Source organism: Oncorhynchus masou, chromosome 1 (assembly GCF_036934945.1).
Source record: "Oncorhynchus masou masou isolate Uvic2021 chromosome 1, UVic_Omas_1.1, whole genome shotgun sequence".
Lineage (NCBI taxonomy): Eukaryota > Metazoa > Chordata > Actinopteri > Salmoniformes > Salmonidae > Oncorhynchus > Oncorhynchus masou.
In genome coordinates this window covers 56,696,587-56,723,405 of record NC_088212.1, presented here as the reverse complement: position 1 = coordinate 56,723,405, position 26,819 = coordinate 56,696,587, and the positions used below count along the sequence as shown (strand labels likewise).

General features: G+C 42.0%; 1 protein-coding gene across 2 annotated transcripts in view; it reads right to left on the bottom strand.

Moving 5' to 3' along the window:
* Positions 1-26,819, bottom strand: part of LOC135546540 (tetraspanin-4-like) — a 106,673-nt gene that overhangs the window by 15,490 nt on the left and 64,364 nt on the right. For both annotated transcript variants that reach the window (XM_064975060.1, XM_064975051.1), the window contains 2 exons: positions 11,003-11,194; positions 2,502-2,576 (listed from right to left, as the gene is read on the bottom strand). In XM_064975060.1, coding sequence (XP_064831132.1) covers positions 2,502-2,576; positions 11,003-11,194 — 267 coding nt within the window. The remainder of the gene's footprint in view (positions 1-2,501; positions 2,577-11,002; positions 11,195-26,819) is intronic.

Below are 26,819 nucleotides of genomic sequence, written 5' to 3'. Positions count from 1 at the left end.
CGCAAGTTGACATAACCATTAACGTCATGCGCCAACTCATTTGACCACTATGACCTTGCTGAATCGTGTGTTTAGTGCTGGGCTGAAATAAAAGCCAGCACACACATCTGCCTTCCAGTGCCCGTAATAGAAAATGATGTTTAAAAAAAAAAAGAACATAGCCTTCCCAACAATAACATTAACATGTAACTCTCTTATGTACATATGGAATGGCCCTGCGGTTGAAGAACATCGTAGAGTCCATTTAAGCTAGCCGCTGGAGGACCATTCCCTTTTCTTTCTTCATTTCTTTCTTAAGTCCTACAGTACATCTACAGTACGCCTGGCTTTTACAGTGCTCCGGTCTTTTACCCAGTTTCTCATTGCACTGCTTTGTGTAGAACAGTTAAGAAATTAAACTGAATCATTCAGATCCGGGAATGGAGGATAGGGAATCCGACATGGGGACTAGGGTGGGGACTGACATCCATAGCGAAAGGGATATAAATGGCTGAAAGCCCAGGAAGATGCTACCAATCCAGGAACTCTTCTAGAATTACACACCAAGTGAGACAAACCAAAGGATTATAATGGCTGTGGGGCAGAGGATTCAGATTTAACAGAGCCTGTATGGGTTTTATTACATAACCACAAGATAAAAAGCTATACACAGTACGAGAGTGGGAAAAATCAAATACACTCAAAGGAAATAAAGAGGGAGGAGAAAAATATCAAAGGGTAGGATCATTATTTACTAAAAGGTACAGGCAGAGACTGTAGACACCAACGGCCTTGGCCCTGGCCCTCGGGGTAGCGAGGATGCCACAAGTCATGCATAATGGATTAGCCGTGGCCGATAGATTGGAGGGCGTCCCGTTATTGGCGCACCGCTTGTTTAGATGGAATTTGAAATGCTGTGAATTGTACTATTGTGTCTGTGCATGCCAGTGTACTGGTGTGTATGTAGGAGCAGGATGTATGTGTGTGTGTGTGTGAATTTTATTATTAATCCCTTCCCAAGTTGGAAATGCTCTGATGTGTAGAGATGTATTTATGTTGAAAAGCCAATGCTCCTCTACTTTTCAATCCAGCTCCACAGACATGTGACTAACATAAATGGTATAATGTGTCCCTGAACAAAGGGGGGGGTCAAAATCAAAAGTAACAGTCATTATCTGGTGTGGCCACCAGCTGCATTAAGAACTGCAGTGCATCTCCTCCTCATGGACTGCACCAGATTTGCCAGTTCTTGCTGTGAGATGTTACCCCACTCTTCCACCAAGGCACCTGCAAGTTCCCGGACATTTCTGGGGGAAATGGCCCTAGCCCTCACCCTCCGATCCAACAGGTCCCAGTCATGCTCAATAGGATTGAGATCCGGGCTCTTCTCTGGCCATGGCAGAACACTGACATTCCTGTCTTGCAGGAAATCACACACAGAACGAGCAGTATGGCTGGTGGCATTGTCATGCTGGAGGTTCATGTCAGGATGAGCCTGCAGGAAGGGTACCACATGAGGGAGGAGGATGTATTCCCTGTAACGCACGGCGTTGAGATTGCCTGCAATGACGACAAACTCAGTCCGATGATGCTGTGACACACCATGACAGACCCTCCACCTCCAAATCGATCCCGCTCCAGAGTACAGGCCTCGGTGTAACGCTCCTTCCTTCGACGATAAATGCGAATCCGACCAACACTCCTGGTGAGACAAAACCGTGACTCGTCAGTGAAAAGCACTTTTTGCCAGTCCTGTCCTGTCCAGCAAAGGTGGGTTTGTGCCCATAGGCGACGTTGTTGCCGGTGATGTCTGGTGAGGACCTACCTTACAACAGGCCTACAAGCCCTCAGTCCAGCCTCTCTGTCTATTGCGGACAGTCTGAGCACTGATGGAAGGATTGTGCATTCCTGGTGTAACTCGGGCAGTTGTTGTTGCCATCCTGTACCTGTCCCGTGTTGTTCGGATGTACTGATCCTGTGCAGGTGTTATTACACGTGGTCTGCCACTGCGAGGACGATCAGATGTCCGTCCTGTCTCCCTGTAGCGCTGTCTTAGGTGTCTCACAGTACGGACATTGCAATGTATTGCCCTGGCCACATCTGCAGTCCTCATGCCTCCTTGCAGCATGCCTAGGGCACATTCACGCAGATGAGCAGGGACCCTGGGCATCTTTCTTTTGTTGTTTTTCAGAGTCAGTAGAAAGGCCTCTTTAGTGTCCTACGATTTCACAACTGTGACCTTAATTGCCTAAGCTGTTTGTGACTTCAGGACCGTTCCACAGGTGCATGTTCATTAATTGTGTATGGTTCATTGAACAAGCATGGGAAACAGTGTTTAAACCCTTTACAATGAAGATCTGTGAAGTTATTTGGGTTTTTACGAATGATCTTTCAAAGACAGGGTCCTAAAAAGGTACTTTTCTTTTTTTGCTGAGTTTATATTATTACATTCTGTGAGACTTAAACGGTACTGGAATCAACCACAATAAAAATAAACAAATAAGAGTGAGACGTCACCTTACCTGGTCTTGGTAAACAAAGAAGAGCATGATGGACAGAATCTCCAAGAAGAAGATCAGCAGAAGGAGGATGAAGAACTGTGGAGAGAGGAGAGAGAGGGAGAGGAGAGAGGGACAGGGGAGAGAGAGGGAGAAAGTGGGGAGAGAGAGAGAGAGGAGAGATTTTTACAAGTTGACCCATCGGGCCCAGGAAACGCTTTCCAGAGACCTATTACGTGCCTGTGTAATATGAGATTTAACTTGAGAAAGGAAGAGCGGGGAGACAGGGGAGCAGGACAGACAAAGTGTCAGGAAGAGTGAGTTGAGGAGACATGGGAGATCGAACGCCTTTAGATCATTCTGCCTTATATATATTTAAGACTGACAAGAGGAGAAGTGGAGGAGTGGGACAGTAATACTCAGAGACAGGTTGGGCCGTGATACAGTGAGCTGCAAAGGTATTGGGACAGTGACACATGTATTTGGCTCTGTACTCCAGCACTTTGGATTTAAATTGATACAATGACTAAGAGGTTAAACTGCAGACTGTTAGCTTTCCTTTGAGGGCATTTTTATCCATTATCGTTTTGAACAGTTTAGAAAGGAAAGCACTTTTTGTACATAGTCCCCCCATTTTAGGGGACCAAAAGTATTGGGAGGAATTCACTTATGTCTATTAAAGTACTAAAAAGTAAAGTATTTGGTCCCATATTCATAACACGCAATGATTACATCATGTGACAAATATCACTCCCCCTGTTATTGTAATGGTGAGAGGTTAACATGTCTTTGGGGTATTTTTTTGCATCTGAAACTTTCCCACTCATCATTATTCACAATTCATTTAGGATTATCCATAATCATGTTAGCGCCCACATTAATGTAGAAGTGGTTAGAAACATATTCGATTCTTATTTACAATTTACAATAAAAGGGACTCCAAAATGACACAATACATTACTTACCATTAATTTCTATTGTGCAAAAAATAATCTGAATCACAACCAAAACAAACAGCAAATGCATCCAACAAATTTGTCGAGTCACAAGCTTGACGTAGTCATTGAGTGATTTATTTTATTTTCTCACCAGCCCAAAGGTTTCTGCCCTAGTGCACTTCATCTCTCTCTCTCGCTGACTCTCTCTCTCTCTCTCGCTCTCTCCCTCCCTCTCTCCTCCTGAACTCATACAAACCAAATGGAATTTGTAGCCGGCATCAGACAAAAAAGTACTCTTGCAATATACCGAAGTCGAAAACAATTCATCAATTAAGGAAATTAGAAACAGAATGAGTTGTTTCAATTAAGATGGAAGTTAGAAAACCAATTGGCTGTCAGTTAGAGGATGTCAGGTAGGGAGTCGGTAATTGAATGGTAATCATATCTACTGCCAGAACCTCCTTCCCTCTAAAACGTCTCAGTCTGACATGATATTGGTTGTAATGTGATAGCAGGCAATCCATCAATCAAGTTGATAGTTGACTCATTCCCATGCCACAGTTCGAATGAGAACCACATGCTGCTGAGTGAACCAACAAGCAACATTGAGCTTAGCCAATATTAGGCCGGCAGGTAGCCTAGCGATTAAGAGCGGTCTGCCAGTAACCGAAAGGTTGCTGGTTCAAATCCCCAAGGTGGAAAAATGGGCTGTTCTGCCCTTGAGCAAGGCAGTTGACCAACAACAACTGCTCCCTGGGTGTGGATAACGAGGATGTCAATTAAGGCAGCCACCCGCACCTCTCTGATTCAGAGGGGTTGGGTTAAACGTGGAAGACGCATTCAGTCCTGCAACTGACTAGGTATTGCAAAGCTTTTGTCATCCACTTAATGCCTCACAACTGCTGGTGACTTTATGTACATGTGAAAATAACAAAAGTATGCGGCTGTGAGGGTAGCCCCCACAACAGTAGCCAAACCAGCCCTGTTATTTATGCTATGACTTGTTTCTCCTCTCGTCAGGCTTTGATGATATCCTAGTTTAGTGGAGATCAATGCCTTGGCAGTGAGAGCGATGAGGAGAACTATAATGAAACTGCTGGTCGACCATTGATCTCGGGCGGTTTATCGACTCTCTGTGATTCCCATTCAGCATGAAAGCTACCGAGGGTCTTTGTTGATAGACGGAAGAGGGAGAAACTGAAGGCATGCCACTGTCAGATGGTGCCTCCCAAATCAATACCTTTAGGAATCCAGCTACGTCGGACCGATAACTAACTTAGGGTGGTGGGAAGGTTACAACTGTGCTAGGTCCCAAATTACTCTCGACTGGCGGCCCTTTTGCTTTGTTGTGTAGCCACTGATCTGAAAGGATGGGCTACGCGAATGCAATGCTGTGGTGCTTTTAAAGATTGCACCAATGTCAGATTCCGGCCCACTAACTGAAACCCAACCTTCCGCTCTTCACCTTTGACCTGGGGCTAGTCTTTGCACATCTCATTTCACACCCATAGAGATTTAGTAGAGATTTAACTCCTGGACTGGGACTTAATGCACGTAATGCAGTAGAAGCTTCCTGAGAGGCTGTTATTAGCCGCAGACAGGGCTCTAACGTGCAACCAATTGGTTCGTATGCAACCAGGAGTGTTATTTTGGGAGCACTGTGCGACTTGGAAAAAATCTCTCAGATAATAATTGTTGTAATGATAAGGCGAGTGCAGATTCGATGGCGTCATGGTTGCACCATCACTACAGCGAAAAGGGCTTGCTTATAGCCCAACCAGGTCAAATGACCTGACCCATATTACCGGCACCTCATTTTTATCTACCTATAGTGGATCGCAGGGACCACATTTGACATTTATAAGCCATGTCTTGAGCCATTCTTAAACTACTCACACGTCGTTAAACATTTGTTTACACCAGTGTTGTAAAGTACCTAAGTAAAAAATACTTTGAAGCACTACTTAAGTCGTTTTTTGGGGGTATCTGTACTTTATTTCTTTTTGGCAACTTTTACTTCACTACATTCCTGAAGAAAATAATGTACTTTTTACTCCATACATTTTTCCCTGACACCCAAAAGTACTTGTTACATTTTGACAGGAAAGTGGTCCAATTCACACACTTATCAAGAGAACATCCCAGGTCATTACTGCTGTCTCTGATCTGGCGGACTCACTAAACACAAATGCTTTGTTTGTAAATTATGTCTGAGTGTTGGAGTGTGCCCCTTGCTATACGTCAATAAATAACACAAGAATATTGTGTTGTCTGGTTTGTTTAATTTAAGGAATTTTAAATGATTTATACTTTTACTTTTGAGACTTAAGTACATTTTAGCAATTCCATTTACTTTTGAAACTGAAGTATATTTAAAACTAAATACTTTTAGACATTTAGTAGTATTTTACTGGGTGACTCACTTTTACTTGAGTCATTTTCTATTAAGGTATTTTTACTTTTACTCAAGTATGACAATTGAGCACTTTTTCGAACACTGGTTTAAAAAAAGAAAGGGAAAAGCTCATAGCAATGAATAAATGACAGATCTCTTGCATGTTTTCATAACCAACCTGACGTTTTTTTAAAAGACAGTGTACAATGTTATGCATCTCAATAGGAAAACAATGCTTTTACACAATGTAGAAAACGAATATTCCACAAACGACTATGTAATATCATTGACAGGTATTCGTATCAACATTTTAGCTTTTATAATAAACAAATGCCTTTAGTCACATAATACCCACTGGACACAGAACACAATTGAATGTCTATTACACATTGGTTCAAAGTAATTTCATTGAAATTACGTGGAAACAAAGTTGATTCAACCAGTGTGCCCAGTGGATAGTTTCTTCTTTCTAGGGCACAACATGTGTTGAATGTAGCTAGAATTAATATAGGCTGTATCTCAATCAATCAAAAAATCTCATTTTCTGGTGCTACAAATGAAAATATAATTTAGAGCCCCGGCTGCAGGTTAACCATAATGGAATGTTGACCATTTTGCTCGACAACCCAGTTTACAGAGACCTGGTTCAAATTGACTGAAATGTGTTAACTGATCTGAAATGTGTCCCTACAAGACCACTTCAGAGCGGTCAGACTAGAAGTAGCAGTATACAGTGTAAAAGCATGGCAGTCCACAAATGGCTATTAATAAGCTCTGTTCCATGTTAGTAAACTACTTAGAATGTGTGCCCAAAGCTTTGTTCCAATATGCATACTAGCAAACCACTTGAAATGTGTGCACAAGGGCAAGGCTCAGTGGCGACCCGTCGTTCAGGGCAGGTGGGGCAGAGCCTGTTTTGAGCCCCATCTTTCTAGCCTGTTTGCATGTTATTTTGGCATAAATATGTCATATTATCAGTTTGCAAACAATGTAAAAAAAAATTCTAGTTAATAAAGCTGCTAGTAGTTAATACAAACATGGTCTCTTTTTTGCTTTCTTGAGTAAGGCAGCACGAAAATGCGGGTGTTTCAGCTTAGCTCAGTGCTTTCTGTGGTGGTGGGGCAGCCAGTGGAAAATACAGAGCGTAGGGGCTGTTTTTTTCCAAGATCCCAGTTGTCTTGAAAGTAGGGCCGATTTCAAGTTTTCATAACAATTGGTCATCTGCATTTTTGGACGCCCGATTATGGCCGATTACATTGCACTCCACGAGGAGACTGCGTGGCAGGCTGACCACCTGTTACGCGAGTGCAGCAATGAGCAAGTTGCTAGCTAGCATTAAACATATCTTATAAAAAACAATCAATCTTAACATAATCACTAGTTAACTACACATGGTTGATGATATTACTAGTTTATCTAGCTTGTCCTGCGTTGCAAATAATCAATGCGGTGCCTGTTAATTTATCATCGAATCACAGCCTACTTCGCCAAACAGGTGATGATTTAACAAGCGCATTCGCAAAAAAAGCACTGTTGTTGCACCAACGTACCTAACCATCAACATCGATGCCTTTCTTAAAATCAATACACAAGTATATTTTTTTTAAACCTGCATATTTAGTGAAAAGAAATTAATGTTAGCAGGCAATATTAACTAGGGAAATCACTTCTCTTGCGTTCTGTGCAAGCAGAGTCAGGGTATATGCAGCAGTTTGGGCAGCCTGGCTCGTTGCGAACTGTGTGAAGACCATTCCTTCCAAACAAATACATTTTCCAGAATTTTACATAATTATGACATAACATTGAAGGTTGTGCAATGTGACAGCAATATTTAGACTTAGGGATGCCACCCGTTAGATAAAATACGGAACGGTTCCGTATTTCACTGAAAGAATAAACGTTTTGTTTTCGAAACGATAGTTTCCGGATTTGACCATATGAATGACCTAAGGCTTGTTTTTCTGTGTGTTTATTATATTATAATTAAGTCTATGATTTGATATTTGATAGAGCAGTCTGACTGAGCGGTGGTAGGCAGCAGCAGGCTTGTAAGCATTCATTCAAACAGCCCTTTCCTGTGTTTGACAGCAGCTCTTCGCAATGGGGCGGCAGGGTAGCCTAGTGGTTAGAGCGTTGGACCGGAAGTTTGCAAGTTCAAACCCCCGAGCTGACAAGGTACAAATCTGTCGTTCTGCCCCTGAACAGGCAGTTAACCCACTGTTCCTAGGCCGTCATTGAAAATAAGAATTTGTTCTTAACTGACTTACCTAGTTAAATAAAGGTTTAAAAAAATAAAACCGCCACGCCACCTTCCTGTTCAAGTGGGCACAGCACAACAAGTTGAGTCCAAAAATGTATTGTACGCTGCTGCATAAATGATGTAATAATCCAGGGAGATATGTATACTGTAGCTACAGTAAGAAAGTAATACTAAGTGTATGTTATGCAGTAAGCTGTTAGTAGCACATGTGCCTCACCCTAATAAATTTGGTCCCTTTTCCACTACAAATTTTGCCTACAGTCCTGACTTGGTGGTGCACATGTATAGCCTGTTTTAGATAAATATAATCATTGAATATTGTAAGAGCTTTCATTGTCTGCTCATATACCCCCTTTATTTATCCAACGGTTCTGACTCTGTGTACTATGCCATAGTTTGTATGTCTCAATTGTCAGTAGAAACCACATTTGTTTAAGCAAGTCAGCCATATCCACCCCCTTGGGTTGTGCCGTGGCGGAGATCTTTGTGGGCTATACTCGGCCTTGTCTCAGGATGGTAAGTTGGTGGTTGAAGATATCCCTCTAGTGGTGGGTGGCTGTGCTTTGGCAAAGTGGGTGGGGTTATATCCTTCCTGTTTGGCCCTGTCCGGGGGTGTCCTTTCATGGGGCCACAGTGTCTCCTGACCCCTCCTGTCTCAGCCTCCAGTATTTATGCTGCAGTAGTTTGTGTCGGGGGCTAGGGTCAGTTTGTTATATCTGGAGTATTTCTCCTGTCTTATCATGTATCCTGTGTGAATTTAAGAATGCTCTCTCTAATTCTCTCTTTCTCCCGAAAGACCTGAGCCCCAGGACCATGCCTCAGGACTACCTGGCATGATGACTCCTTGCTGTCCCCAGTCCACCTGGCCGTGCTGCTGCTCCAGTTTTAACTGTTCTGCATGCGGCTATGGAATCCTGACCTGTTCACCGGACGTGCTACCTGTCCCAGACCTGCTGTTTTCAACTCTCTAGAGACAGCAGGAGTGGTAGAAATACTCTTAATGATCGGCTATGAAAAGCCAACTGACATTTACTCCTGAGGTGCTGACTTGCTGCACCCTCGACAACTACTGTGATTATTATTATTTGACCATGCCGGTCATTTATGAACATTTGAACATCTTGGCCATGTTCTGTTATAATCTCCACCCAGCACAGCCAGAAGAGGACTGGCCACCCCTCATAGCCTGGTTCCTCTCTAGGTTTCTTCCTAGGTTTTGGCCTTTCTAGGGAGTTTTTCCTAGCCACTGTGCTTCTACACCTGCATTGCTTGCTGTTTGGGGTTTTAGGCTGGGTTTCTGTACAGCCCTTTGAGATATCAGCTGATGTACGAAGGGCTATATAAATAAATTTGATTTGATATCAGCTATGTTTTTTCAAAAGCAGTAAATGTGTGAGGATCGAAGCTGGAGATGAGGGTACAGGGAGAACATTTAATAAACAATGGACATGAGACAGAACAGGAACCGAGTCTAGAAAGGGGAAAAATAACAACATCAATGCTGACACAGGGAACAAACTGAGGAGCAGACAGACATAGAGGGGGTAATCAACAAAGTAATGGAGTCCAGGTGAGTCTAATATTGCGCTGCTGCGCTTAATGATGGTGACATGTGTGCGAAATTAAGGGCAACCTGGCACCCTCAAGCACCAGAGAAGGAGAGCGGGAGAAGGTGTGACAGAATTAACTATTTCGCTGCCAGACCAGGCTCCCCTGAAAGCCAGGTGTAGCAGTGGTAAGGTGTTGGGACTCTGCTGTTGGGACAGCTTTATGTAGGCCCTAAAAGTATGTGGGCACCGTTTGTCACCGTTATAGTGCAATTACTGTATTGTTTAGTGGGTTTGCTGGCATGCATCTAAAAACATGTTTGTTTTTTTGCCCCGCCAAGATTTACATGCTAAAATCGCCACTGGCAAGGCTACATGTCCATAATCACATCCTGTATCACTTAGAATGAATCAATGTAATTGGCATGCATTCTAAGTGATCTGCTAGTGTGGATATCGGAAAAAAGCTTTGTATTCTCCAATGAATCTCATGGAGATAATGGAATAAAACATGAAAACATATCCTCACTAATAGACTGACAAGACGTTCAGTACACAACTGTTGTAAAATGCCGCCCACAACAAGTTATTGCCATGTTACAAATTACCACTCAACCGTATTACTTTTAATCCCGATACATATCAGGCACGAAGCACCACAGCACTTTAACAATTAGCACGGTCAAATCTTAATCTATTTCCCCTCGATGATCAGTTCAGTTATCAAATCTCTAATTGCTCTTCTAATGAAAGCAGAGGGTTAGAGCTGTCTATTTCGAAATCGATGTGAAGGCTCAAGATGATTCGTCAGTCGCTGCGAAAAAGCCTTTGCGGACATCGCCTTCCTATCAAATCGACACAGCGGTCCAACCGGCTAGGCATTCTGGGAGAATGTCAAGGCTGATACTAATGATGGGCTTTCGCGCTACGATATGTTTGATGGTCGGTCCCATGGGGCCAGTAATTGAGCCACCTGCTGCGCTGCTGTCAAACTTTATTTAATTGCTCGGTTTAAAGGCTAAGTGAACAGACTTTTAGTCATTCGAAGTAAATCAAACTATATGGTTTGTTTTACGATGAGAGACTTGTTCTTGGCAACCAGAGACAATTATGACTTGAAATAGTGTTTTTAATGGAAAGATCTTCATGGGGCTTGGAGTTATGAATGCTGGTCTAAAGTTCCCTCATGGGCCGCATGTACTGAAAGTACATAATGTGTCACTGTCTGTTGATGTTGACATCTGTATGTTGCTTTGGATAAAAGCATCTACTAAATTACAATTTTAAAAATGTGAATATAACATGATGCTTACTGCAGAAATGTGAATGTGTATAAAAACTAATTATCACGGTTATTTTTGTCAACAAGAGTGGCAGATACTCACACTCAGCAATAGCGGACGACTTTCTTTGACAGCTCCGACACAGCCGAGGCAACCAATCACCATGATGATGGTCCCGACCGCAATGAGTAGATTGGCTGCTGAGAGGGATGGGAGGGATGAGGAGAGTGTGGCAAAGTTGCCCTGGGTCACTGACAGCCATACCCCCACGCCCAGTATTCCACAACCCCCCAACTGTCAGAGAAAGAAGGAGGAGAGAGAAAGACAAAGGAAGAAAGAAAGAAAAAATTGAGAAAGTGAGTAGCATAAACAAAAAACACAACAGGATTATTTGGTGCACACATATACATTTAAACACAACACACACAATCCCAAGGCGATGTCAGGAAATGCATTGCCCGGCATGCTCAACCAAGACTAGAAGACTCAATTTGCATGGCTAAATATGTGATTATTGTTTTTCTCCCGCACTTATATTCCCAACTGTAGAACAACAGCAGATCTTTTTAATCAGCTCTTGAGCTCAAAGTAGGGCAGGTCATGAATAAAACTGCTCTGAAGCGTTGTGTGCTTCCGCTCCAATCACTTAAGACAGGTTGGTGCAAGTCATCCATCACCATCCACCATGATCAGAATATTAGAACAGCTGGGAATTAGGTGATTATACCTCTGTCTCTCCTCATACCCCTGAGAGAGAAGTCAGCAGGGAATCATAGTCAGAGAGAGGGAGAGCGATAGGAAAGGAGAGAGAGAGTGGAAAGAAGAGAGAAAAGACAGAGCATTTGGTAGACAGAGACAGACAGGGTACTGCATTAATGTACATGAAATAACAATGACAAGTTAAAACAGACATGCTCCAAGGCCGTATGTTATCGACACATACAGTAGCGCTTTACATGCTCTGTGCCTCAGTTGGTACAATGTCATACTTAAATCTCACATGCTCTGTGCCTCTGTTAGTACAACATCTCCATAACATACTGCTGCTGAGAGGGCCTCAATACTGACAGCCACAGTATGTGGACTGCCCTCTAACCCTGAAAATGTGATGGAGAGAGATGTACAGATCAGACCGCCTGACAGTGCTAGAGGGATGATAGGGAAATGATCTCGGGAGTTCTGTGAAGGCTCCCGTCTGCCCTCCTTATGAGACTACACTCCTCTTTTCATGGTTCATGAATCCATGGTGTTCTGTGTGAGACTCTGCTTGCGTCCCAAATGACACCCTATTCCCTATATAGTGCACAACTTTTGACCAGAGCTTTATGTGACCAGGTCAAAAGGAGTGCACTACATAGGGAATAGGGTGCCATTTGGGATGTACCCTCTATGTCGTAGTACGTTTAAGAGTTAATTTGCTGAGAAAAATAAAACTCTCAAAGGCTATTCATTGTGAGGCCAGACTGCCGTCCCTTTCAATCAATGAGTATTATTCAGTGTGTTGGTTATACTCGAGCACTTACTTTTGTTAAATTAAACTGCACCTATATATAGCCCATCTATAATTTAGCCCAAACAACTACCTCTTCCCCTACTGTATGTGTTTATTTATTTTGCTCCTTTGCGCCCCATTATTTCTATCTCTACTTTGCACATTCTTCCACTGCAAATCTACCATTCCAGTGTTTTACTCGCTATATTGTATTTACTTCGCCACCATGGCCTTTTTTTGCCTTTACCTCCATTTGCTCACATCGTATATAGACTTATTTTTTCTACTGTATTATTGACTGTATGTTTGTTTTACTCAATGTGTAACTCTATGTTGTTGTATGTGTCGAACGGCTTTGCTTTATCTTGGCCAGGTCGCAATTGTAAATGAGAACTTGTTCTCAACTTTCCAAACCTGGTTAAATAAAGGTGAAATAAAATGCTGATGGTGTTATGCTATAGATGTCCTTGTGGTAAAATGAAAACTAATAAAAGCAACAACAAAAAAGTAACTATCAAAAGTAAACAACGGCAGTTCTATAGCTATTTCCAAACAATGTCAATGTAACCTACAATCTTATAAATTGAAAAGCACATGCTTGAGAGAAAGTATAACGATGAAACCTTCATTATGACATATCTCAGCCATAAGCACATAAGCAATGTCGTTTTAGAGAATTTGGCAGTACGTCCAACCGGCCTCACAACTGCAGACCACGTGTAACCACGCCAGCCCAGGACCTCCACATCCGGCTTCTTCACCTACAGGGATCGTCTGAGACCAGTCACCTCGACAGCTGGAAAAACTCATTCTGATTGGCTGGGCCTGCCTCCCCAGTGGGTAGGCCTATGACCCCTCAGGGCTACCCATGGCTGCGCCCCTGCCCAGTCATGTGAAATCCATAGATTAGGGCCTGATTAATTTATTTCAATTGACCGATTTCCAGAGTTGAAAAAATATCAGCACCAACATGTCTCCTTCCATTCCTCATGGTGTACTAAATTTCACCTTAAACTTAGGAATCTCGCTCTCTTTATCGGCAATTAACTAGATCATATCCCAGGGGAAATGTATGTAATTAAACGTCCCAATTGGCAAGACGTCTTAACTCCAGACATTTGCATAAATACGGCACGATTAAAACACTGCCCCACTTTTCTAATCACATTCGCATGACAAAAACGTTTGAGGGGAGAAATACTAGTAATGGGTCGTTTGCCAGCTAAGAGCTCTTTTTGAAGAACTTTGGGAAGCGAATCGCATCGTTGAAAGAGCTGTTCACGTGGCTCCCTGATTTACATACTGCAACTACTGCTTTTTGAGCTTCAAACAACGATTATCTGCAAATAAGTTACAAAATCATTATCTGAAGATGGTAAATTCTCACTGCAGAACCATAAATAGTGGGGAGAACACGTCATTCTGGTCCACGCTTATGTGTAAATAATAATTTGAATAAAAATTTGTCCACATAAAAAAGTACTTGAATGTGCATATCACGATCTGACATAATGGTAGCCTACTTTTTGTGCTTTACATGAGTGATTTTCAAGCATTTTGAATTAAGAGCAGGTTGGGAGCCTAATGATGCGTCTCTTTTAAGTGAACGGAGCCAAATGATGATGCTCATTCGAAAAGAGTCGGAATGCCCATCACTAAGAAATACGGGTGTATTTTCAGTTCAATTTCAGTAGGGAGTTCGTTGTTTACATGACACCACAGAGGCGTTGTGGCTAGTGGACGAGCTGCATATCAAAAGGGTCTCAGCACTGAAATGTAGCCCTATTTATTTCTAACCAATCTGTATTTTGGCAGAGGGGGTATTATGCATCATGCAGTGTTATGAATTGGATGATAGCCCGTTTTACGGCACAATGCGAGATGATTTCTAGCAGTGGTAAAAACAGAGCATTTACCCCCCAAAAAAATAACATCAAGGTTTTTATTGACTATTCAATAAGGGACAGGTTGGGTCCCACATGATCAGGTTCAATCTGAATTTGATGAAACGTTGAAGTTGTTTCTTGCAAGAAGCTAAGAACAATTCACCATACTTAAAGACTATAGGCTACATCTCAGCAGTTCTGTAACGTTAAGAGAAACCCAGTACATTTATAATCAGATGTAGATGTGTATTAAAACCAATTGTTTATTCCACTTTCGGCATGGAAAATATTGCAAAGGTGTTCAGTAATTATGCTTCTGCATAATTACCAGTGATTAATTGGACTAATTCATCAACTCAGTAAATGACTCGTCCTTTTGAATCTCTCACTAGCAGCAAGTTGGTTCGACACCAAACTAAGACAAATGACTGGGCTCCTGAGTGGCGCAGCGGTCTAAGACACTACATCTCAGTGCTAAAGGTGTCACTATAATGCCAGCTTCGAATCCAGGCTGTATCACATCCGGCTGTGATTGGGAGTCCCATAGGGGCGGCGCACTATTGGCACAGCGTCGTCGGGGTTTGGCCGGAGTAGGCCGTCATTGTAAATAAGAATTTTGCCTAGTTAAATAAAGGCTAAATACAATTAGTGAGTCTAAGCAGATTGTTCATTCTTTGTTAAGTGGGTTGAAAGAGGGAGCTGAATCGCCCCTGAGGCCTTCTGGTGTCTATAGCTAAAACTGGTGCCAAACAACAGTTTTTTTTTTACCCTGTTCCCATAATCTGTTTGTTTGGTCTTGCCAACTCCTATATGACAATGACCATAGGAGTTGGCAAGACGGCACAATCAGATCTGGGACCAGGCTACTGATTTGTATCTTCTTATATATCAGTATTCAGAACATCATCTCTATACTCCAGGTGTTATAGATCACTATCCAGGAGTCCCCACAGTAATGCTGTATGTATTATCTGCCAAATGTGTCCCTCCGCTCTGTCACATCTCCCACAATCTGTTTGTATATGTGGGAGTTAGAATAGATAAAGGGAAAATGCTTTCGGTATGCATTTATAGTTTGTTGTGCTAGTGGGTAAATCTGTCATTTATATCCAGGTCTCAGATATTGGAACTTAGACACTCCTATTCCCAAGCAATGTAAGAAAGCATCAAAGGAGCACATGTTTCAGGATGTGGTTTGGTGACATCATACAAAAAAGTGTGGCGGTAATTTATGACAGAAGAAAGCAGCAAAGCCAGTAATGCTTTCTCAGCATTTGAATAGACAAAAAAAAAATGATGACTATACGGACTCTGCAGTTGTTGCAGAGTAATATACAGTATCTCCTTCTAGAGTAGAGCCAGGGTTCATAAATAATAATACTCTTAGAGGCAAACTATCAGTCATGCATTTGTATCACCCCCCCAAAAAAAAAAAAAAAAAAAAAAAAAATGGAGGCACACAGGAGAGCATCTGATACACAGCCTGAGGACCATTGGAGCTCTTGAATATATCCTGGTAGTGATAGCATGCTACATCCTACTACTGTCTTGAAAGGCTAAATGGCCTTGAATATTAAGATGCTCTCATCCCCAATACTATAATGTTTCTCCTTCATGGTGAATAGAGAGCTCCCGGCTAGCAGCTAACCTCTTCACCACCTTGGCCATGTTATCATCCCTAGCTTCCAAACAGACACCATTACTCCTCGTTCTCCACCGTGAAAGCCCACGTGCTGCGAGTATTCCGGCAGGTGCTACACATTGGTGTAGGATGGGGTATTTTACCTAATATACAATGGAAAGTGTTTTGAGACCTTGGCGAACATAAAATGCAATTTATCACTCATGCGGCGGTTCATTCAAGACAGAGGTCCCAATTCAATCTAAATCTAAACGCTTGTCATTAACAAGAACGCAATCCAGGGAAAGAAGGATGCATTGCATCTTGAGACCATTGCATCTTGAGACCATAGCTTTTTTCGGAATATAGCCAAGTGGCGGTTTGAAACTGATTCAGATTGTTTAATAGTCACAGGGTTGCAGGTGTGATTGCAGCGTACAGTGAAACTCTTATGCTTCGAGCTCCAACATGCAGAACTAGTGAAATAAAATAATGAAAATGGTAATAAAAAAAATATAGAAATAGCACTATATTCATAATAACAACTGAGGCAGAGATGAATAAATAAATGTCCATTGGGGTGAAGGCAGAGTAAAGACTGTTGAGGGGGTGAGGTGGAATGACCATAGGGGGAGCAGAAGCATGATCATTGAGTGAAATCAAACCAAAAAGTAATAATATAAATATTAACAACAGCAACAGTGATGAATGTCGTTGGGGTGGGGGCAGAGTAATGTCCATAGGGGGAGTAGCAGGTAAGATAGGTGAGAGTTGAGGGTGTCCATAGGGGGAGTAGCAGGTAAGATAGGTGAGAGTTGAGGGTGTCCATAGGGGGAGTAGCAGGTAAGATAGGTGAGAGTTGAGGGTGTCCATAGGGGGAGTAGCAGGGGGAGGGGAGCAGGTATCTGACTAGAGGTGGTTATTCAGCAGCCTGATGGTCTGAGGGTGGAAACTATTGGCCATTGGTCTTTTTTTTCCGCCATGATGCTCCTGTACTGCCTGCGTCTGAGTGATTGAAGCGGGGAGAACAGGGCGTGGCTTAGGGGACTGGGGTCCCTGATGATCTTCTTGGCCTTCATGCAACACCTGGTGTTGTAGGTGTTCTGTTGGGTAGGCACCGTGTGCCCAATGGTGCGTTCGACTGCACGTATCGCCCTGTGAAGAGCCTTGCAGTCCGCGGGGGTGGAGTTGCCGTACCAGGCTGTGATGCAGCCTGACAGTATGCTCTTGATGGTGCTCCTGTAGAACACTGAGAGCCCTCGGGGGACAGGCCAAATGTCCTCAGCATCCTGAGGTTGAAGAGTCGCTGTCGTGCCTTCTTCACTACGGTGTCCGTGTGGTTAGACCATTTCAGCTTCTCAAACACAAGTATACAGCGGTGGTACATAATGGAATGTGTCAAGCCTCTGGTGCCTTTGGAAATTCCACCGAATGCTACAACTGCTTGCATTGACGCACATGGGAAGAGCTCCAGCAAGCATGGTTTACAGAAGGCGGAGTACGATTGTCTCTCTGGAGTACAGCACAGCACCAAACAAAATAACACAGCCCCTGCAAAACCATATAAATAAACTGTAGCTGTTAGAAAGAGGTAGCGAGGAAGAAAGATGGAGAGAGAGATAGGAAGACAAGGAAAGAGAGCGAGGGAGGGAAAGAAGGAACGAGAGAGAGGAGAGGGAGAGAAAGAGAGAAGCATGCCAATGGTAATCAATAATGTTCTCTAGGGGATTCTCCCTGGTTCCTCCTCCTCGTCTTCCTACTCCTCCCTTATTCCAATAGCATGTGCCACACACAAACACACATGGCTCACACCCACACACACAAAAGCATGTACTGTACACACAGCAAACACACCACGCGGCCCACACACAGGTACCCCAGGGTCTAGGCTCATTATATCGACTATGCTTGGAGAGAACAGTGATTTGTTGTGGTAGCTTCTCAGTTTGTCAGACCTTGTCGACACTCCCTTGTGACAGCAATTATCTCTGTCCACAGCCATGTCACTCAGCAAGGGCCCGGGTCTGCGGGATTAATATGCTAGGTATATTTAGCTAACGTTGTGTTTAAGCTAAACCATTTGAAGTATACTGAACAAGATATAAATGCAAAATGCAACAATTTCAAAGATTTTACTGTGTTACAGCTCATATAAGGAAATCATTCAACTGAAATACATTCATTAGGATCCTAATCTATGGATTTCACATAACTGGGAATACAAATATGCATTTGTTGGTCACAGATACCAACAACAACAAAAAAGGTAGGGCCATTTGCCTCATGCCTCACGACACATCTCATTCGCATATACTTGATCAGGCTGTTGATTGTGGCCTGTGGAATGTTGTTCTACTCCTCTTCAATTGCTGTGTGAAGTGGATATTGGCAGAAACTGGAACACGCTGTCGCACACTTGTCTGGTGAGTATGCAGGCCATGGAAGAACTGGAATATATGTGATATGAGACTGTGCATTATCATGCTGAAATATGAGGTGGTGGCGGAGGATGAATGGCACGACAATGGGCCTCAGGATCTTGTCAAGGTATCTCTGTGCATTCAAATTGCAATTGATAAATTGCAATTGTATTTGCTGTCGATAGCTTATGCCTGCCCATACCACAACCTCACCACCACCATGGGTTCTGACTTAGAATATGTGGACAACTACAAATAGCTAGGTGTCTGGCTAGACTGTAAACTCTCCTTCCAAACTCACACCAAGCATCTCCAATCCAAAATTAAATCTAGAATCAGCATCCTATTTTGCAACAAAGCATCCTTTACTCATGCTGCCAAACATACCCTCGTAAAACTGACCATCCTACCAATCCTTGACTTCGGCAATGTCATCTACTAAATAGCCTCCAACACTCTACTCAACAAATTGGATGAAGTCTATCACAGTGCCATCCGTTTTGTCACCAAAGCCCCATATATTACCCACCACTGCGACCTGTACGCTCTCGTTGGCTGGCCATCGCTTCATACTCGTAGCCAAACCCACTGGCTCCAGGTCATCTACAAGTCTCTGCTAGGTAAAGCCCTGCCTTATCTCAGCTCACTGGTCACCATAACAGCACCCACCCATGGCACGCGCTCCAGCAGGTATATCTCACCAAAGCCAATTCCTCCTTTGGCCGCGTTTCCTTTCCCGTTCTCTGCTGCCAATGACTGGAACGAACTGCAAAAATCACTGAAGCTGGAGACCCATATCTAACTCACTAGCTTTAAGCACCGGCTGTCAGGGCAGCTCACAGAGCACTACACCTGTACATAGCCCATCCCCATACTGTATTTATTTATCTTGCTCCTTTGCACCCCAGTATCTCTACTTGCACATTCATCTTCTGCACATCTACCATTCCAGTGTCTAATTGCTATATTGTAATTACTTCGCCACCATGGCCTATTTATTGCCTTACCTCCCTTATCTTACCTCATTTGCACTCACTGTATATAGATCTTTCTTTTTTCTACTATACGTTTGTTTATTCCATGTGTAACTGGAATGTGTATGTGTCGAACTGCTGTGCTTTATCTTGGCCAGGTCGCAGTTGTAAATGAGAACTTGTTCTCAACAAGCCTACCTGGTTAAATAAAGGTGAAATTTAATAAAATAAAATGGGGCACTGTTTACAACGTTGACATCAGCAAACCGCACGCCCACCCGACGCCATACATGCTGTCTGCCATCTGCCTGTGTAACGATTGTCATCGGGAGAAGGAGAAGAAGACCAAAGTGCAGCGTGGTACGTATTCATAATAATTTTAATAAAGATGAATACTGAACGAAAACAACGAGGTGCAACAAAAACACTAAACAGAAAATAACTACCCACAACCCATTGTGGGAGAACGGGCTGCCTAAGTATGGTTCTCAATCAGAGACAACGATCGACAGCTGCCTCTGATTGGGAACCATACCAGGCCAAACACAGAAATACAAAACCTAGAATACACAACATAGAATGCCCACCCCAACTCACGCTCTGACCAAACTAAAACAGAGACATAAAAAAGGAACTAAGGTCAGGATGTGACAGCCTGGTACAGTTGAAACCGGCATTAATCTGTGAAGAGCACAGGGGACTGCGGGCACAGGAGCCAGTGGCCATCGAAGGATAGCATTTGCCCACTGAAGTCGGTTATAACGCCGAACTGCAGTCGAGTCAAGACCCTGGGCAAGCAAGCAGGTGATCTTCCCTGACACGGTTTCTGACAGTTTGTGCAGATATTCTTCGGTTGTGCAAACCCACATAATTATCAGCTGTCCGGGTGGCTTGTCTCAGACCATCCCGCAGGTGAAAAAGACGGATGTGGAGGTCCTGGGCTGGCGTGGTTACACGTGGTCTGCAGTTGTGAGGCCGGTTGGACGTACTGCCAAATTCTCTAAAACAACATTGCTTATGTGCTTATGGTAGAGAAATTAACATTCAATTCTCTGGCAACTGGTCTGGTAGAATTCCTGCTGTAAGCATGCCAATTGCACGCTCCCTCAAAACTTGAGACATCAGTGCTTCCCTACCAAGCAAAAAGTTAGTAACTGCTCATTTGGTCGAAAATTAGTTAATGTCATTACTGCTACATTGATACATGCTTAATCATGTGGACAAGTATCCTGCCTATATTGTTTTGTGTTTTGGAGAAAATGTGGGTCATGTTAGCAGCAACTGTATAAAGTTACTGTGAAACCACAGTAAATAAAATACATTTTTCTCAGTTCCACGCTATGAGCAGTTACTGCCGTTTTGCTTGATAGGGCAGTGTGGCATTGTGTTGTGTGACAAAACTTCACACATTATAGTGGCCTTTCATTGTCCCCAGCATAAGGTGCACATGTGTAATGATCACGCTGTTTAATCAACTTCTTGATATATCAAACCTGTCAGGTGGATGGATTATCTTGGCAGTTGAAAAGTTGAAATGTTCACTATAGTGAAGTAAACAAATTTGTGCACAAAATTTGAGAGAAATAAGCTTTTTGTGCATATGGAACATTTGTCGGGTCTTTTATTTAAGCCCATGAAACATGGGACCAACACTTTACATGTTGCGTTCATAATTTTGTTCAGTATACTGTACATACCCGCTACATACACTACCGTTCAAAAGTTTGGGGTCACATAGAAATGTCCTTGTTTTCCATGAAAACATACATGAAATGAGTTGCAAAATGAGTAGCAAATATAGGCAAGACGTTGACAATGTTATAAATAATGATTTTTCATTGAAATAATAATTGTGTCCTCCATTTGCAGCAATTACTGCCTTGCAGACCTTCTAGTTGTGGCATTCTAGTTGTCAATTTGTTGAGGTAATCTGAAGAGATTTCACCCCATGCTTCCTGAAGCACCCCCTACTTCTTCCCTAAATAGTTCTTGCATAGTTTGGAGCTGTGCTTTGGGTCATTGTCCTGTTGTGGGAGGAAATTGGATGCCGTCAACAGAGTATGACATGGCGTTGCAAAATGGAGTGGTAGCCTTCCTTCAATATCCCCAGACCATCACATTGCCTCCACCATGCTTGACAGATGGCATCAAGCACTCCTCCAGCATCTTTTCATTTTTTCTGCCTCTCACGAATGTTCTGCTTTGTGATCCGAACACAAGCTTAGACTTTTTTCTCAATCTTCCTCTGTCCAGTGTCTGTGTTCCTTTGCCCATCTTAATCTTTTCTTTTTATTGGCCAGTCTGAGAGATGGCTTTTTCTTTGCAACTCTGCCTAGAAGGCCAGCATCCCAGAGTCGCTGATGTTGATGTTGAGACTGGTGTTTTGTGGGTACTATTTAATGAAGCTGTCAGTTGAGGACTTGTGAGGCATCTGTTTCTCAAACTAGACACTCTAATGTACTTGTCCTCTTGCTCAGTTGTGCACCAGGGCCTCCCACTCCCTTTTCTATTCTGGTTGGAGCCAGTTTACATTGTTCTGTGAAGGGAGTAGTACACAGCGTTGTATGAGATCTTCAATTTCTTGGCAATCTCTCACATGGAATAGCTTTCATTTCTCAGAACAAGAATAGACTGACGAGTTTCAAAATGTTTTTTGTGCCTGTAATCGAACCCACAAATGCTGATGTTCCAGATACTCAACTGGTCTAAAGAAGGACAGTTTTATTGCTTCTTTAATCAGCACAAGGTTTTCAGCTGAGCTAACATAATAGCAAAAGGGTTTTCAAATGATCAATTAGCCTTTTGAAATTATAAACTTGGATTAGCTAACACAACGTGCCATTGGAACACAGGAGTGATGGTTGCTGATGGTGGCTTCTGTACGCCTATGTAGATATTCCATTAAAAATCAGCCGTTTCCAGCTACAATTGTGATTTACAACATTAACAATGGCTTCACTGTATTTCTGATCAATCTGATGTTATTTTAATGGACAGAAAAATGGATTTTCTTTCAAAAACAAGGACATTTCTAAGTGACCCCAAACTTTTGAACGGTAGACTATACACAACAACTCAGCAGCCGTTACCCTTTACCCAATGTCGAACATGTTATGAAAAATATTTTTCATAAGGCATGCTAGGCTAGAGAAATACGACAACTTGTCGCAGAGCTGTTATTTCATGTTTGAGTAGCGCTTAGGTATGTATCATGAATGCCTGGGAAACCGTTGGTATATAGTGTCACAGTTCACTTTACAGTAGTCTGCAATGTCAAGGTTTTAAGACGTTAAGTATTATCTTTTCCCACGAAGAATGTAAGATTGTCTACCACACAACCTTTAAAAAAAGCATACAAAAAAACACAATAACACTGAATAAAACAGGAAACCAAAGTAACATCAGAAGCTATTTACTGTACTTGCCAATCACATTTGTAGCACAAATGACCTTGTGAAACTCTTCCTTTCCATATTTCTTTCTTCTTCTTTGATAATGGCCCTCCTCACTCAGCCTTTCTGTGCATTCAGGCAGCACTAATAGCATTGCAGAACATCCTTCCACAATAGTGCAGCTAAAGGACTCAATTAAATGAAGATGGATAGGAGAGGATTGTGGTGGCCTCCACAGCTGGTTCCATATAGCCCAGACTCAGACATACTCTCTGTGTGCTTGAGAGATAAAGGCATCATGGATGACACACATCAGTGACATGATGGGGGATGAGATTTTCTCAGGGTTGAGCCGACAATGAGAGTATGAGATCAAACAGGAGCGGAAGGGAGGGAATATAGAGGGGGAAGAGGAAGAAGGGAAGGGAAGAAAGAAAGGGAAGAAAGGGAAGAAAGGGAAGAAAGAAAGAAAGAAAGAAAGAAAGAAAGAAAGAAAGAAAGAAAGAAAGAAAGAAAGAAAGAAAGAAAGAAAGAAAGAAAGAAAGAAAGAAAGAAAGAAAGAAAGAAAGAAAGAAAGAAAGAAAGAAAGAAAGAAAGAAAGAAAGAAAGAAAGAAAGAAAGAAAGAAAGAAAGAAAGAAAGAAAGAAAGAAAGGAGACAGATATTTTACTGGATGTGTAAATGTGAGTCATCCAGTTGGCGTTTCCACTCACTAGAAAATATGGTCTTGAGAGGAAGCCCAGTGTCCGGCAGTGGGAGATGATGGAACAAGATGGATTTTGGCTGACATTCTGCACATTTTCTCATCGATGGAACATTTCGATACGGTTTTCTTTTCCAAAACTAGAATCTGTTATGAACAGAGTGGATAAAGTTTTGTAGACTTCACAGAGTAGGCGCTCCCCAACGGTAATATGCAAATACATGCTGGAACGTGCCAATAAGCTCTTGCTAGCTTTGCTCTGCCTATCCACTATGATGAATTTGCTCTCATTGGAAACGACAGGCTGTTGTCTATCTTGCCTTAGTTATACATATATTTGGTAAGTGACCACTGAGCAGTAATGGTGTGTGGGCAAAATCACTCAGAAAGCCAAACCAGGAAGAAATATCCATATTACAACCAGTGGTGCAAAAAGTATCCAATTCTCATACTTGAGTAAAAGTAAAGATACCTTAAGTGAGTGAGTCACCCAGGAGTCACCCAGGAAAATACTGCTTGAGTAAAAGTCTAAAAGTATTTAGTTTTAAATATAATTAAGTATCAAAAGTAAATGTAATTGCTAAAAATACTTAAGTATCAAAATTATAAATATTTTCAAATTGTTTATCTTAAGCAAACAAGACGGCATAATTTCATTTAAATGTTTTATTTTCAGATAGCCAGGGGCACATTCCAACACATAATTTACAAATGAAGCATGTGTGTTTAATTAATCCACCAGATCAGAGGCAGAAGGCATGACCAGATATGTTATGTTGATAAGTGTGTGAATTTGACCAATTTCCTGTACCGCTCATCTTTGAAAATGTAATGTGTACTTTTGGGTGTCAGGGAAAATGTATGGAGTAAAAAGTACATAGTTTTGGGGTGAATGTAGTGAAGTGAAAGTAAAAGTAGTCAAAAATATAAATGGTAAAGTACAGATACCACAAAAAACTACTTAAGTAGTACTTTAAAGTATTTTTTACTTAAGTACTTTACACCACTGATTACAACCTACAGTTGAAGTCTGAAGTTTACATACACTTAGTTTGGAGTCAATAAAACTCGTTTTTCAACCACTCCACAAATTTCTTGTTAACCTGTCTGGCCCAGCCGGACGCAACCGCACCCCCTGCCAACAATAAATGCAAATGCACTATGCCAAATGCTAATAGCACTCGTTAAAACTCAAACGTTCATTAAAATTCACATGCAGGGTAGTCAATTCAAGCTACACTCGTTGTGAATCAAGCCAACGAGTCAGATTTGTAAAATGCTTTTCGGCGAAAGCATGAGTAGCTATTATCTGATAGCAGGCAACACGCCGAAATACCAGAAGGGACGTAAACAAAGGAATTAGCGTAGCCGGCGCTACACAAAACGCAGAAATAAAATATAAAACATTCATTACCTTTGACGAGATTCTTTGTTGGCACTCCTATATGTCCCATAAACATCACAATTGGGTCTTTTTTTCGATTAAATCGGTCCTTGTGTACCCAAAATGTCAATTTATGAACACCGTCAGATCCAGTAAAAACACTTTTTTTTTAAACGCGACATTATTTTTTTTAATTCAAAAAAGTTGCCTATAAACTTTCACAAAACACTTCAAACTACTTCTGTAATCCAACTTTAGGTATTACTAAACGTTAATAAACGATCAAATTGATCACGGAGCGATCTGTATTCAATAAGCACGAGTTTGGGAAACATAGTTCTAGAAACTTCAGAGTGTTTTCTATGCACACATACTAATCATATGCATATACTATATTCCTGGCATGAGTAGCAGGACGTTGAAATGTTGCGCGATTTTTAACAGAATGTTGAAAAAAGTAGCCCGATCTCTAAGAGGTTTTAACAAACTATAGTTTTGGCAAGTCGGTTAGGACATCTACTTTGTGCATGACACAAGTAATTTTTCCAACAATTGTTTACAGACAGATTATTTCACTTATAATTCACTGTATCACAATTCCGGTGGGTCAGAAGTTTACATACACTAAGTTGACTGTGCAGTTAAACAGCATGGAAAATTCCAGAGAATTATGTCATGGATTTAGAAGCTTCCGATAGGCTCATTGACATAATTTGAGTCAATTGGACTCAGAGCCTCTTTGCTTGACATCATGGGAAAATCAAAAGAAATAAGCCAAGACCTCCGAAAACAAAATTGTAGACCTCCACAGGTCTGGTTCAAATTTGGGAGCAATTTCCAAACGCCTGAAGGCACCACGTTCATCTGTACAAACAATAGTACACAAGTATAAACACCATGGGACCACACAGCTGTCATACCGCTCAGGAAGGAGAAGCGTTCTGTCTCCTAGAGATGAACGTACTTTGGTGCGAAAAGTGCAAATCAATCCCAGAACAACAGCAAAGGACCTTGTGAAGATGCTGGAGGAAACAGGTACAAAAGTATCTATATCCACAGTTAAACGAGTCCTATTTGACATAATCTGAAATGAAGCAAGGAAGAAGTCACTGCTCCAAAACCACCATAAAAATCCAGACAACGGTTTGCAACTGCACATGGGGACAAAGATTGTACTTTTTGAAGAAATGTCCTCTGGTCTGATGAAAAAAATATAGAACTTTTTGGCCATAATGACCATCGTTATGTTTGAAGGAAAAAGGGGGAGGCTTGCAAGCCAAAGAACACCATCCCAACTGTGAAGCACAGGGGTTGGCAGCATCATGTTTTGGGGGTGCTTTTCTGTAGGAGGGACTGGTGCACTTCACAAAATAGATGGCAACATGAGGTAGGAAAATTACATGGATAAATTGAAACAACATCTCAAGACATCAGTCAGGAAGTTTAAGCTTGGTTGCAAATTAGTCTTCCAAATGGACAATGACCCCAAGCATACTTCCAAAGTTGTGGCAAAATGGCTTAAGGACAACAAAGTCAAGGTATTGGAGTGGTCATCACAAAGCCCTGACCTCAATCCTATAGAACATTTGTGGGCAGAACTGAACAAGCGTGTGCGAGCTAGGAGGCCTACAAACTTGACTCAGTTACACCAGCACTGTCAGGAGGAATGGGCCAAAATTCACCCAAAAAGCTTGTGGAAGGCTACGCGAAACATTTGACCCAAGTTAAAAAATGTAAAGGCAATGCTACCAAATACTAATTGAATGTATGTAAACTTCTGACCCACTGGGAATGTGAAGAAAGAAAGAAAAATTGAAATAAATCATTCTCTCTACTATTATTCTGACATTTCACATTCTTAAAATAAAGTGGTGATCCTAACTGACCTAAGTCAGAGAATTTTTACCAAGCTTAAATGTCAGGAATTGTGAAAAACTAAGTTTAAATGTATTTGGCTAAGGTGTACGTAAACTTCCAACTTCAACTGTATGTGTTTTGATAATTGTTTTCCCTATTACCTGTTAGTTCATATGCCTCGTCATCATGAT